General features: G+C 39.9%; 1 protein-coding gene across 1 annotated transcript in view; it reads right to left on the reverse strand.

Annotated features, from left to right (window-relative positions):
• LOC131675042 (glutamate receptor ionotropic, kainate 2-like) overlaps positions 1 to 16,116 on the reverse strand; it is a 2,022,482-nt gene that overhangs the window by 648,786 nt on the left and 1,357,580 nt on the right. The window contains exon 11 of the mRNA XM_058953868.1: positions 5,988 to 6,209. Within this exon, the coding sequence (XP_058809851.1) occupies positions 5,988 to 6,209 (222 nt within the window). The remainder of the gene's footprint in view (positions 1 to 5,987; positions 6,210 to 16,116) is intronic.

Here is a 16,116-nt window from a genome sequence, read left to right on the forward strand (position 1 = left end):
GACGGGACGTCGTATGCCGACATTCTGAGAAAGGTCAAGGCAGCACCAAACATGAAGGAGATAGGAGAACGAGTTACGCGAATACGGCGCACCAGAGCAGGAGAGTTACTCCTTGAACTGGGGAAACCAGGGACGGCGTCTCCAAATATCGAAGAGACAGTTCTGGGTATCCTACAGAAGTATGCAGAAGTCCACCTGATGACCGATAAGGAAACCCTCAGGATCAAAGACATGGATGAGACAACCACACCTGAGGAAGTGATAGAAGCTGTAGCTGCAGTTATCGGACCAGAGGCAGCTGCGAGTAGCAGCATAAAAATCAGAGGACTGTACAACGGCACACAAGCGGCACATATCCAGCTCCCGGTAGCAGCGGCCAGAAAGCTACTTGAAAATGGGAAGCTGAGAATAGGATGGGTGAATTGTAGAGTTCAGCCTTTCACACCGACACAAAGATGCTACCGGTGCCTGGAGAATGGTCACATCGCAAAGGACTGCAAAAGCGATGAAGACCGCTACAAGCAGTGTTTCAGGTGCAGAAAGGAGGGGCATAAGGCAGCGAACTGCACGGCAGCAAAGACGGAGGGACCTCACGCTAAAAATGACTAAAGTACTCCAAATCAACCTCAACCACTGTGCAGCGGCTCAAGACCTGCTGCACCAGTTGGTAAGGGAGGAAAGGGCCGACATCGTCATAGTTAGCGAAAAGTACCGTGATTTCGATGAGCCGAACTGGGTGAAAGATGTACTACCCACCTAGCGAAGAGATAAGCGAGTTTAAGAAATCCTTGGATGACATTGTTACCAGCGCAATGACATCACGCCTACCGGTAGTCATCGCAGGCGATTTTAATGCATGGGCTGTAAACTGGGGAAGCGCGAAAATAAATGCTCGCGGGCATGCACTTCAAGAGGCGTTTGGAGTATTGGAGCTCGAGGTAGCCAATAGAGGAACGACCCCGACCTATTCCAAGGCGGGGAAATCGTCCATAGTGGATGTTACCTTCATATATGCCAAACTATTGACGGAGGAGCTCAACTGGAGAGTCAGCGATCGGTACACGGGCAGTGACCATCAAGCCATAACGTACCGGCTCCAGTTGACCAAACCAGCGGTATCCATCAGGTCAACGGAAAACAAGAGGAGATGGGCACCAAATACATTCGACAGAGAGTCATTTCTCTACTCCCTCGAAGGAACATCAGTGTCCGGAACCGCGGAGGAAAAGGCGCAGGGTCTCACACGTGCTCTGAAAACTGCATGTGATGCATCCATGGCAGCAAAAAATAACGCAAGAGGTCGACTATCGGTATATTGGTGGAACGAGGACATCGCAAGCCTGAGACATAAATGTCTCACAGCCAGAAGGCGCCATCAAAGAGCACGGAACAAGCCCAACTTCCAGGCTCTGACCGAAAAATATGAGGAGCTGCGATCACTGCTCAAGGTCACCATCAAAGCAGCTAAGAGACAGTGCTGGCGAGACTTCTGCGAGGAAGTAGATAAGGACCCCTGGGGCCAGCCGTATAAAACGGTCATGCGCAAGATCAAGCCCAGGAGTGGCGCACCACCATCTTGCCCATTATTCCCCGACAGAGTAGTGCGACATCTGTTCCCAAGACATCGGGAGAGACCAGAACAAACAGGCCTAATGGAAAGAGACGATGAAACCGAGTTTACAGAAGTAACCCAAGCAGAACTGATAGTAGCCGCGAAGAAAATTCGAACCCGGAAAGCGCCAGGGCCGGATGGGATACCGGGAATTGCCATCAAGACGGCAATTAGAGTGCTCTAATCTTAAAGTCACCTATGTCTACCCGCAACCACCATTCAATCTCATCTTCTGGGTCGTATCCACAAGTCGCATTTTCTCTTCCATTCGACGTGCTTCTCAGCGGCTTTTTCTCTTCAGCTGCTGCTACGACGATGGGCTTGCTCCTACTTGTGGACTCCTTAGGTGGAGAATCTTTTTGTGTGGAGGGGTTCGAACCTTTCAGGTCTTCGGGTTGATCGAACCTCTTAACTATTGAGTCATCTTCTTCCTCCACAACTTGTATATGGCCGCCTGCTCCTTCCAGGATAAATGCCCCCCTGCTCTGCCAAGGGCTGGCAACGGGCGCGATCATCTTTTGCTCTATTGTACTGCTAGGTGCTGGGCCCTCTTGCTGCCCTCTTAGAACCTATTTGGATTCCTGGATCGTCCGCAAATTGCTCTTTCCCGTCGATGACTCGCGGGGAGAGGTCAAATTTACTGGAGGCGCGAAGATGACCTCTTCTCTTCGGTCTCCTTGCCGTTTCCTTTGTTGAAATCTGGGCAGAACTTACGGTTAAATCCCAGTTTGCCACAAGCGGAACACTGAAGAAATTTCGTGAAGTCAATCTTCCGCCTCTGTCCTTCTCGCCGCTTGCCAGGAGACCTTGGAGGAGGAGAATTCCTCCTTCTCCCACGCAATCGGCTTTTGCGTTATTCTAAAGGACTGTCCTGCCTTCCCTTGGCCATTTTGCGCAGGAGTCTATCGATACCTTTCAGTCATTCCTCCATCTTCTTATTAGAAGTGGAATTTTGTGCAGCCGATACTGTTATTTGCTCGGTAGGCCTCCTGGCAGATTTCTCCACTCCCTGTCTGTGCTGCAGATATCCCTCCTTCTTTGCACGTTCTTTCCCTTCGCTGGCTACTGCAGCGGTCTGGAACTTATTACCAACCGTTCTTTTGCTTGGCTGGTATGGGTGCTGAGAGAAAATCGTCGAGTTTGGGTCCGGGATCTCTGAGTCGTAGTGGCAAGTAAATGTGTACTAGAAGTCCACATTGCGTCTGGGGCGCGGTTAAATCAAGTCGCGCTGGGTTAAACGGACTACATCGGCCATTTTATACATTCCGTCCTCTAGCTCTCGTATTACTTGACGCATGTCCTGCGCCTCCCGATCCGTACACACCTGTATGCCATGTCTCTAGGATCCGGGCGACTAGCTTGCGGTTGTGATCGACTTCCTCCATCAGGTACTCTATTTCCCGGAAGGCTTCGCCCAAAAATAATTCTCCTTGAGGCTCCTGCCGGGTCCAGGATTCCTGCAACCTTAGATCCGGGTTGCTCCATCTCCTCTCCCCCTCCTCCTGTTCTTGGGTGCGGAGTACCCTCTGAATTATGTCATCCTCTTTTTGGCGGCTGGCTTCAACCTCCGAGTCCTCATCCAGGCAAGCGAATGTCCTTGACATATTTGTCAAGGTTTTTCCTGTTGATGATTCTCAATGGATGGTCGCTGTACTTCTCTGCGTTGATGTTTTCCAACTCGTCGCAGATTGTATCAAGCCATGCTTGTCGGGTGCGCCTCCTGTGCTCCGCCATCTCTTTACTGCGCGTAGTCTCTTCAAAATCTGCGACGCTGTACTCACCCAGCAACCATCTGCCTAGCCTAGCCGTTTGCTGGATGACGCTTCCATCCCTGCTTAAATCTGCCAGGTCAGCTCTAATGTCCATTTGTCGATTTGGGCTGACAACAGAGATATCTTGCCTCCGCACAGATGTAGGATACGGTCGAGGCTTTAAAATTTCCGCCTATTCGACCACTACCGCTTCTTATCACCCAAGGTACGATCGGGGTATACACTAATTAGTGTTACTACCCTTACTGCCTTCTTTTCAAAGCGCAAACTCGCGATATTATGAGCGCGTGTAGTCTCCGCAAACTATCTAATTATAAGATAAAATATCTTACTTAAGATCGGAGCCTGCTGTTTGCTTGCTACGCCTGGCTAATATTTCTAGGCTGCACGCTTGGGTCGCACTCTCTGCTTATATCGTCGCTCAGGTGCTTTCGGCCTCCCTTTAACCATCAAACTATGGCTCAAACGGGCTAGCACCTGTTAATAAACAACGATTTGAAATCGCTTAGACCTATTAATTATTACTGCTTTCTGCCCTTTTTTACAATAAATATTACAATTTACATAATAAAAAGTTGAAACAAAACTACATAAATAACCACCTTCAAAACTGGTTTAACTCCTGGACAATAATAGTAAATAAAAGTAAATCAATGCATACGACATTCACACTTCGAAAAGATATCTGCCCTCCTATTAAATTAAACGAAAAACTCATTCCGCCAAGTAATCAAGTAAAATATCTAGGTATTCACCTAGACCAAAGACTTGCATGAAGGGAGCATATATTCACTAAACGTAACAGCTGAGTCTAAAATGGAAGAAAATGTACTGGTTCATCGGGGGAAAATCGGAGCATCAATTGAAAACAAACTGCTGTTGTATAAAGCTATGCTTAAACCAGTCTGGACTTATGGTATTTAACTATAGGGAGCTGCTTCAAATTCGAATATTGAAATCCTGGAAATATTTCAATCGAAAGTCTTACGCAATATAGTTGTTAGCGAGATGATTTTAGTCGAGTTGCTTCTTCTAAGGAAATCACGCTCGCTAAGAAGGGCCGGTTTGATGGAGGGGTGATAGGGTCGTTGATGTGAGGAATAACGCCGTTGTTCCAAATAACTATTTTATTCACCTTTACGGTTACATAGCAAGGAGAGATAAGTCACCGCACTGTATAATCAAATAAAAGAACGTTTTATAAACTCGTGAGACCGCACGGAGGTATAGGCGAGAGCCGGAAGTGAAGATGACCGATCCGCCGGTGAGCAGGAAAGAACTGACCCGCCAACTCGCTTGTCTCTCGTATCAACTCTAGTGAGCGCCTCGAATCCGTCTCCCACTCCACCATCATGCTCGCCAAGGAATGCCTACCCCCTTGAAGCCTGCAGACGTAGTGGCCTGTTTGCTGACGTCACCAAGCAAGTTGTAACAGGTAGCAAAATTAAGAATACAAAAGAAGAAAACAAAAGTGTTGTTAATTCATTCAAAAAACAGGGAGCAAAACAGAAAACAAGTTAATGGACAATCGTTGACCCTTAGGTGAAACCGGTGTAAACCTTCTTCGAGTGACGTCACGACTTCCTGTTATGCAGTGAATCAAAATAAATTTGGCCAAAACTGGCCTTGCGACGTTCATTCCGGCCGGAACAATAGTATTGACCCCATGGTTCGTATCAAACAAAATTATCCAAAACGATCTACAGGTTACAACCGTCGAAGAATAAATTGAAAATTTTTACGCAAAATATAACTCCAGACTTCAAAATCACCCAAACAAACTTGTCAACAGACTCCGTAATCACAAACACCAGATTTAAAAAAACATAAAATTATGAGTATGCAAATAAAATAAATTAAACTAAACTGTTAAAATCCATTGTAAAACAAAGTAAGAATACACATTGGAGTATACTGGCTAAATGTTAACATATATATATATGTCTAATAGTAGTATCATTTACATATTGTCTCAATCTGTGAGATATATTGTAAATATTTTTGGAGTAAATAAAAAAAAATACAGATTGAATCAAATAGACAATTGTTTCTTGTATCCTGTTTGACCATAATAAATCGAAAATGAGTTACTTTTTACAACCATTCGTGCATAACATAAATGATTTGGTAAGACATAGAATCAAATATAAACTTAATAAAAAAAAAATAAGCTGTACGTGTACGGTAGGTGTACTTGTAACAACTCAGTCGTACCCCGATGTAATGATTTCTCAATACAATTTTTTTATTATGTCTGGTACTGGAATACGGTCATACAAGTTGTACATAAACTTCGGTTCGCTACAAAATATCCATTGTTAGATGAAACTCTAAAACTCAGAACTGCTTATGAAACTGCTCGAGCTTTTTTTCATGTTGCATATCGATATATGACAAATACTATATTCACTCACGTTCCTTTGTGATACCATATGTTCATGTAATGAAAATAGCGCGAAAGAACGTACGCGAGAAGTTTTATCTCTTTTACCCTTTTGGTCGCCTGAATACGCTTGACTTATGTTCAAAGCATACTAGTTAGACTATAAACTATGAATTTTGAGAATAATCCATTCACAATATACATTTTAATAATTACTTACCAATATAGTAGTCACAGTAAATGTTTTATTGTGTAAACTATCTACTATTTGAGTATATACTTCTCCATAACTACGAGTAAAATTAATTCCTTTAGTACTGTTCCAATTTCCAATTTTTTTCAAGCCATCTTTTGTATTCAATTCTATTATATCAAGTTCAAAATCTGATCTAAAACCTTGGTTATCAAATTTGATACCTCCTGTTAGTCCATCCATTTCGACCTGCCGGCAAAGTTTCTAATTAATTAGATGATTAAATTTAAAAAGATACATTTAAAGTACGATTATTTTGTTTCAAGTAAACTGATGATGAGGAGGAGCTTTTCACAAATCAAAGTACCCTCTTGACAAGTACTACGTTAAGCATGATGATAGTAAGCACATATGAGATATACAGATATATACGAGTAGATCCGGAAAATAACTGATGGTATAACCGTTGATACGTTCAGCCAAGTGTTACTTATTTTGGTCTATAACAGTTTGAACGATCAAATGAGACGATTACAAGCTTATGACGGTAAGCTCAAGTTACTGTAAGCTTTTTTCCAAAATCAAGATTTCACAGGTTATTCGATAAAATACTCTTCGGTATTATTCGATAAAATACGAATTATTTTAGTCTTTTTGTTGTGCAACAAAGAAAATTTAGATAAAATTTAGAGTAAAATAAACCAAGGATAATTTTTCAGCGATATAATAACATTCCACGAGTTAATTGATATTGCTACGAGCAGACACGTTAATAACTATACAGGGTGAGTCATTTTAATTTCCCCAGTCTAATAACTTTTGAAACAAGCAAATTACGCAAAAATGTTTCAGACCAAAGTTGTAGGGGTTCAAGGGGGACATCTAGGGGTGACTTTGAAATTGACCTTGAGCTTGACCTTGACGGTTTTCTCAAGGTCATTTCTATTTTTTTAATGGAAACCCCTATTTCTGATCTCAGGATCAGAAAGAGCGGGAAATTTTACGTTCAAGTATCTATTTAGTTTTTTTTCATAAGAACATAAACAATATTTCAGTTTTTACTTAAGAAATTGAAGCCGCTTTCAAACATCAAAAGGTTTAACGAGCATCGAAGACCTTTGTCGTACTTCTATTCTCAATGTGAAGCAAAGGTCAAATTCTTGAAAATTCTCTTATTTTTGTTACATTTCGAGGCGAAGCTTTTATCGCATATGACCGTTGTTAAATAAACTTCCAAAGAATAAGGAACTGGCCATGTACTAACGATGCTGATGTTTAAGATCATAAACTTCCTATCTTTAGCACTACCCAGGAACAACGACGTGGACGTAATAGGATTATGTTCCCTCTGGGGTGCTTTATTAACGTGAGTCCCCTTGCCTCTCACGATTCGGGGTGCTTTATTAACGTGAATCCCCTTGCCTCTCACGATTTGGGGTGCTTTATTAATGTGAGTCCCCTTGCCTCTCACAATTCGTGATGAAACTAGAATAAACTTATTTCCTATCGGTTTTGCTCGAAATTATTACCATTTACGTCGATGCATTGCCTGAGCCTCTGTTCGAAGCTTTCAATAGTGCGCAGTAAGATATCTCTAGAGATTTGTCTACATGCAACTCTAATCCTTTCTATCATATTCTCCCTTGTTGTGGGCGCTTCGGCGAACACAGTATTTTTTAAGTATCCCCAAAGGAAGAAATCTGGGGAAGTTTAGTCCGGTGATCGTGCAGGCCAAGCAACTGGACCACCTCTTCCAATCCACCTTTGTTGGAAATTTCTATTTAAAAACTCTCGTACAATTAAAGCGAAATGCGGTCCTGCACCATCCAGTTGTATCCACATTCGACGTCTAGTCTCAAGATCTACGTCTTCAAGTAAAAGTGGGAGATGATCCCTTAAAAGTTCTAAAATAGCATTGCCGTTGACGTTTTCTTCAAAAAAGAATGACCCGATGAGATGACCATTAACTATTCCACACCATACATTTACACTCCAACGATGTTGATTATCGACTGGTCTGTACCAGTGAGGATTCTGATCAGACCAATAATGACTGTTGTGACGATTCAATTGGCCAGTACTATGAAACGTAGCTTCATCAGAAAAAAGGACATAATTAAAAAAATTCGGATCCTGCAAAATCATCTGTAGAGCCCACCGACAGAAATTTACTCTGTTTCTCATATCATTAGCGTTTAATGCTTGCGTTAAGGTAATATGATAGGGATGATATCTATTACTTCTTAAAATTCTAATAACGGTTCTCTGAGGTATTCCTGTTTCTCTCTCTATTTGTCGGCTGCTGATATGAGGATTTAGGTGAACCAATCCTAAGACAACCAAAACCCTAGCATCTCTATCATCATACTCATGTCTTGGTCGACTTCTTCGTAGATGCCCTTGTCGAGCTCTTTCTTCAAGACGATAAATGGTACGGTGATCAGGATGGCGCCTTTGTGGGTATCGAATTCGATACAACCTTGACGCTTCACGGTAATTACCTCTACATTCTCCTAAAATCCAAATCATATCAACTATCTCTGTTGGGGTAAAATCAGCCATATTTAAAAGATTTTTTCAAAAAACCTCAATACAAATCAACAAAGGCAAAGATCATAGAAAGATGATACAAATTAAATATTACTGAAAACAGAGGCAATATTGTCCAAATTAGATTTCATATGATCGATGGCAATAAGAAAGGTCTCTTATTCAAATATGAAGAAATAATGATAGTGATACAATGAACACAAGCATGGTTAAAACAAAAGTAATATTTAAAGCTTTTTCAAAATTGAAATCACGACTGAACGTATTGCGATTACTTTCTAAACGACTTCCAAATGTAATAGATTCTTCATTGAACATGAAATTTATCCTTATGTATTTAACTTTTACTCTTATTTCTTTGCAGAACATCAGATTGATACTGAAATAGTTTCATTAATTTAATAGACTTGTAATAGCAAATTATTAGCAACAACTTCCAATATTTGAAATTTATTAATAATAATCATACAGTCCGGTGAAAAATAAAAAAGGATAGGGAACGGAAACAAGAATAGTCCCGTAAAATTTAAAAAAATTAAATTTAAAAAATTTTTAAATTTAAAAAATTTAAATCCTGTAAAATTTCCTGCTCTTTCCGATTCCGAGGTCAGAAATAAGGGTTCCCAATAAAAAAATAGACTTGACCTTGAGAAAGCCGTCAAGGTCAAGCTCAAGGTCAATTTCAAAGTCACCCCTAGACGTCCCCTTTGAACTCCTACAACTTTTTTCTGAGTCATTTTTTCGTATTTTGCTTACATTGTTCGATTCTTGTTCCAGGATAGTTTTGACCTTAGCATGACCTTAAGGGTTTATTTTGACCCATGTTAAAAGATGTTATCTGGATGTAAAATTTCCCGCTCTTTCCGATTCCGAGGTCAGAAATAGGGGTTCCCAATAAAAAAATAGACTTGACCTTGAGAAAGCCGTCAAGGTCAAGCTCAAGGTCAATTTCAAAGTCACCCCTAGATGTCCCCCTTGAACCCCTACAACTTTGGTCTGAAACATTTTTGCGTAATTTGCTTGTTTCAAAAGTTATTAGACTGGGGAAATTAAAATGACTCACCCTGTATATTAAGGGCAAGTGGAAGTGAGGTGGTAATAAGGGAAGCTGGTCACACATGTATTGACATATTGCTCTATTTTTTTCTCTTCTTACTCACTGCGGATGTGTTTTACTTCTTTTTTCGTCGATCACTGCTCGGTATCATGTTGGATCAACAAGAAAAAATCGGCGTTAATGCAAGCGATTCCACTCTTTGATTTTTCATGGAGGAGCGAAGGTTCAAGAGAATACATACACTTCCTTTACTTTAGTATAAAAATATACCAAGGTAGTCAAGAATCTGCGTTTCATAGTCTTCAAGGCCGCGATCAAGTATTACCACGTTCTCACTCATCAAACTAACCACTTACTATTGTAGATATAAGTTGGTTTTCAATGAACAGCTTCCGTCAATAGCGTTCTCTCCATATTTATGGTCGCTATGAAGATGGAGGCTAACTAGAGATTTTTTCTTTTCTACTCTCTTCATTGATAAAAAAGCAGTATAAACTTACAAAGATGAATTATTCCGAAATTTTCTTAATTATTATATTTTAAAAGTGCATTGAGACATTTTGAGATATTCAATTATTGCTACCTATTATTCAATCAATTTCGATATTTTCTACTCATCGCTTAATTTTAGAAAATGATTCTTAATTAGTTCAATTCGTAGAAAGATAACTCTTGCAAAAAAAAATTCTTAACTATGTGGATTCTTTTGAAGATAGAAACATTTATAAAATTACACAAGACTATTTGGGAATATAATTTATACAAATTTATTAAACTAAAAAAAGGGATGCTAAATTTAACGTCTCTCAACAAAAAAAAATTGATTTTATATTGCTATTACGTTAAACTATATCATAAAACATTTTTAACAGCAATAATTTAAACATCATCGGGACATGAAAACTTAATAATACTAAATTTCTATGTTTATTAGAATTTGTCATATATTATATCTAAAGTTTTCTTCTTATAATAATAAATTCTTATTTATATGATAGTTACTATCATATTACACCGTTTAAAATAAATAACTGTAATAGTTCCGCATTACAAATGACCTTTTATTATATCCTTAAATAATAGTTTCGTATCAGTTCTATGTAAAAAAGTCTGCATATACTTGATACACTTAGTAACTTTAACAATCCAATGACATTCTTAATAATGAAACATTATCAAGCCCATATGACAGTGCCATTCGTATTATGACTTCAATATTATAAAGAGATCTTTTATATATAACGAATATTTTTTACCATATTCCATGATAATCATAAGTAGAGCTATGCTATATTATATTCTTATTATCATATGTAATGGGGTGGTTATCTTACAAAATGAGAAATTTATTAACGCACAAACTCCCACGATGCAGAGCTAACCACCGCTCCGTTAAACACGTATAGTTGTACGTGTATTCGCCGTTTTATATAAATACGTTTGATGATTTCGTTTCAGTGTCTTCTTTTCAACCAAGTTGAACTCACTTTAAGTCACTTGACTTGTGACACACGATTATCTTTAGTATGAATGACTTAATGTCTAATCCACCTAATTTTCTTGACGAAATCGGATTAAGACTTAAGTCTTTATTATTAAGCACATTATATATCATTAAGCTAATATGAAACGAAATGACGTAAACGGCAAATAAAATTAACAAAGTTTAATTAATAAAAACTATAGTCTTTTATGGGCCGAAAGACTAAAGCATGCGAATAGGATTCACTATTATTAATTATAATTCAGTGAGAGAGAGAGAGAGAGAGAGAGAGAGAGAGAGAATTCGAAAATGGCCACGAAGTCTAACACTCGGTGCGAATACAAAAAATTACGCTCGCAAAAGACAAAATACTGTCGTAAGTATTTTGTCGCACTAATAAAGGGAGGTGCACCAACCCTGCGGTACAATTACGTTGATCAGCTGTAATTGTTGAAGAATATACGGTGCTCCTTAAATTGATCAGCTGCGTTGCCTCGATCTAAAATCTGCTACTATTTGCTGCTACTGTAATGCTGCTGCTTGTCACCGCTGTAATGCTGCTACTGCTTGATTGCTGCACTCACGCACGTATAAAATCCCAGGAAAACTTTATAAAAAAAACGGCGAAACACGTTGGTGCGAAACACGAAAAAGTGCAAAACAAGTTGGCGGTATTCTCGTGAAAGCAGCTGAGGCTTAACTGAATATTCAAAGCCTCGCGCGCCCTCTCTCTCTCTCTCTCTTAGTTGTTCGAACTAACATCGCGAGTGCCCGAATCGCGAACGGATCGATTAATCGAATCGACTACCGTTGCACATATTATTGATATTAATATTATCTGCCCCTAGAAAACCTAAACAGCATCCTAAATTTACTAGAATGACCTACGAAGAATCAACTATTTAGGCAATTTTTGTTCTTTTATATTTACTCCTAAGATACTGTATAATCTGTCTACATGAAGATAAGAAGTAAAATTTTATAACTGTATGATTAATTTAGATGGATACAGAAGATTACTCCAGTGAGTATTCTTACTAGGTCCTAACATTATCGAGAGACATTGTACAATAATCTATTTAAACTTTCATTATTTTATCATTCTTGAGTCTGGTGTTTTAAATTGAATCTTTGAAAAGAAGTCTAATATTGTATTTTGCGTAGAAATTTTTAACTTCTTCTTTTACTGTTGGAAACGTTAGATCCTTTTTAATGATTCCGTTTGGGACAAACCAAGGCGCGCGTACAATATTACGAAGTAATTTTGATTGGAATCTTTCCAGAATTTCAACGTTCGAATTTGAAGAAGCACCCCACAATTGAATGCCATAGATCCATACTGTTTTAAGTATAGCTGTGTATATTAAAAGTTTGTTTTCGATTGTCAGCTTCGATTTTTCTCCTATGAGCCAGTACATTTTTTCTATTTTAATCCAAACTGTTTTCTTTTTGTAAATATGTGCTATTTCCATGTTAACCTTCGATCCAAGTGTATACCTAAATATTTTACCTGTTCGCTTTAAGGAATGTATTTGTCATTTAATTTAATAGGTGGACAGGTGTATTTCCGACGAGTAAATGTAGTGTGTATTGATTTACTTTCGTTTACTACTATTCTCCATGAGTTAAGCCAGTACTGTAAATGTTGATTTATGTATTCCTGTAATATTTCTGTTGCTATTTTTGTTTTATGATGTGTTGTTAGAATTGCTGTATCATCAGCATAAGTTGCTCTTATAATGCTTGGGGACTTTGATAGGTCCGACGTGTATAGCAGATATAGTGTTGGGCCTAAAACACTTCCCTGTGGCACTCCTGCTTTTATTGCTTGACGTTGCGATACCTTATCATTTATTTTAACTTGGAATGACCTGTTATGGAGATGAAGAGAATGAATGTGTAGAGACAATATATAGTAAATAGCTTTATTATATGTGATTATGATTAGCTGTCATAATAACGACTGAAGAAAAATCATGTAGAAACATTGGCGCGTCGAATATAACAAAATCAGCTCTACGACGGCAACTTCACAATCGAACATCGAACATTGAAAATATGCCGTACGCGCGTCGCCACACTACCCCCCTGCGGAGTGAAAAAGGTCAGGGTTGGAAACGGTCCGGGAAATGCACACGTCTTCCGGAACGAGTTGTCCGCTCTGGCTTTTTAAATAGTGATGCAGGTGGAGGCAAAGGTTTCACTGGTGATGGTGCAGGTGGAGGTAAAAGCTTCTCAACTGGTGGTGAAGATGAGGGCGTAGGCTTCGATGGTGATGAGAAAACTGGTGGTGGTTCATTTAAAATAAACGCTGGTACACATCTGTCAATCGTAACTTGGTTTGGTTTGTTGTTAATTTTTAGAGTCATAGTTTTATCGTTGCGGTCAATAATTTCGAAAGGGCCTCTGTATGGTTGTTGCAGAGATCGTCGTTCTGGTCCTTCACGTAAAAATACGTGCGTGCAGTCTCGAAGTTCCTTGTAAACGAAAACTCCAGGCTTTGAATGTCTTGATGCTGGCGTTGGTCTTAGGCGAGCCATGCGATCACGAAGAGCGGCCAGGAAAGTTGGATGATCTTCAGCGGTCTGAGCGTTGGCTGAAATAAACTCGCCTGGGAGACGTAGAGGTTCGCCGTAGACTAATTCAGCCGATGATGAATTAATATCGGCTTTGAAAGCAGAGCGAATACCAAGAAGAACGAGAGGAAGAGCTTCAACCCAGTTTACATCAGAATGAGCCATAATAGCAGCCTTAAGAGGTCGATGAAGACACTCGACGAGGCCATTAGCTGGAGGGTGCCAACTAGTGGTATATTTGTGCTTGATGCTGAAACAATCGTCGAGTACACGAAACAAAAATGAAGTAAATTGAGAACCTCGATCTGTTGTAACGATTTGAGGACAACCAAAACGAGAAATCCAACCGCTGAGGAATGCTTGAGCGACAGATTCTGCAGTGATGTTCTCAAGTGGGAAAACTTCCGGCCAACGAGTGAAACGATCGACAACAGTCAGACAGTACCTAAAAGAGCGAACGGAAGGCAGAGGACCAATGATATCGACGTGAACATGCGAAAAACGATGAGCTGGAAGATCGAAAATGCCAATAGATGATTTCACATGACGTGAAATTTTAGAACGTTGACAATCCAAGCAAGCTCGAGCCCAAATACGGCAATCCTTCCGCATGGAAGGCCAAACAAAACGATCGCTAATAAGTTTCACGGTCGTTTTGACTCCAGGATGACTGAGGCTGTGGAGCTGTTCAAAAACTTGACGACGAAATGGAGCAGAGATAAAAGGTCTTGCCTTACCAGATGAAACGTCACAGTACACTGATCCTTGACATCCAGAAACTTTGATCTTCTTAAGCTGAAGAGACGTATGTTGATTCAGAAAAGTCTTGAGTTCTTCATCGTCTTCTTGAAATCTTGCCAATGACTCGTAGTTCAATGGTTTTGAAATTGCCTCAATGCGGGAAAGAGCGTCTGCAACTACGTTATCTGCCCCGCTGATATGTTGAATATCTGTAGTATATTCAGAAATAAATGCAACCTGATTTCTTTGCACAGGAGGTAAATTGTCACGCTTTTGTCCGAAAACATAAATTAAAGGTTTGTGATCGGTGAAAATAGTGAAGTGATGTCCTTCGAGAAAATATGCCGGTAACTGCGCTTGTTTAGGAGTCAACTTTTTTGAGAAAAATGCGAGCGGCTGCCAAGAACCATTAACAAACTGCTGAAAACTTCCGCCAGCAGCAAAGCCCGAAACGTCAGCGAATATACCGAGAGGTACACCAATTCGTGGATGAACTAAAAGAGTAGCCGAGGAAAGACAATCTTTGCAAGCTTGAAAAGCTTTTTCAAGCTCTTGAGTCCATGGTACTTTTTGCTTACCTTTCAAAGGTGGGTTACTTAGTGCGTCGTGAAGTGGTGCTTCAAACTCAGAAGCGTGCGGAATAAATCGTCGATAGAAATCCATCATACCGAGAAAACGACGTAAGCCCTGCGCAGTTTGAGGCAAAGAAAAATTTTGAATTGCCGTGATACGCTCATGCGGAGCTTGAATACCGCTCGAAGATACAATATATCCAAGAAAATTGAGTTCCGGAACACCGAAAACACATTTTGACGCATTAACTAAGACACCGTATCGAGAAAGACGCTCGAAAACAATTCTGAGGTGCTTTTTATGCTCATCAATAGAACGAGAGAAAATTAATATGTCGTCAATATAAGCGTAGCAAAAATCTAAACCGAACAAAACTTCATCCATAAAGCGTTGGAAAGTTTGACCTGCGTTACGAAGACCGAACGTCATATAAGGAAATTCGAAAAGACCGAATGGTGTAGTAATGGCAGTTTTGCAAATGTCGTCAACGAAAACAGGAATTTGGTTATACGCTTTGACAAGGTCGATTTTTGAAAAGATCGTGCAACCATCTAAATTACTTGTGAAATCGTGGATGTGCCGAACAGGATAACGATCCGGAATAGTACGGCTATTGAGATGACGATAATCACCACAGGGTCTCCAGTCCGACTCGCCTTTTGGAGCTAAATGCAACGGTGACGACCAACAACTTGAAGAAGGGCAGGCTGTGCCAGCCTCGACCATGTCCTTAAATTGTTTCTTGGCGACATTGAGTTTGTCCGGAGCTAATCGACGAGGAGTACTAGAGACTGGAGGACCTGGAGTAGTGTGAATGTAATGAACAGTATTGTGTTTAATCTCACGATCTTTACCACAAGGATGAGTCAAATCAGGAAATTCAGCGAGAATATGAGAAAATTCGGGCGAAGAAGACATTGCGACGGTTTTCACACTGAGCTGAAAAACTTTTTTTACCTGAGCGTTTGTTCGTAAATTAGTGGTACCATCAACGAGAAGTTTCATATGACAATCAGGTAGCAAATGGAAGTGCGACAGAAAATCCGAACCGATGATTGGGACATCAACGTCAGCGATGACAAACTTCCATTTGAACTCCCTCCGCAAACCAAAATTAAGATTAAGCGGGAGATAGCCGTACGTCTTAATTGCACTGCCGTTCGCTGCAACCAAGTT

This window comes from Phymastichus coffea, unplaced genomic scaffold, assembly GCF_024137745.1.
Source record: "Phymastichus coffea isolate CEN01 unplaced genomic scaffold, Cenicafe_Pcof_1.1 PCOF00015, whole genome shotgun sequence".
NCBI lineage: Eukaryota > Metazoa > Arthropoda > Insecta > Hymenoptera > Eulophidae > Phymastichus > Phymastichus coffea.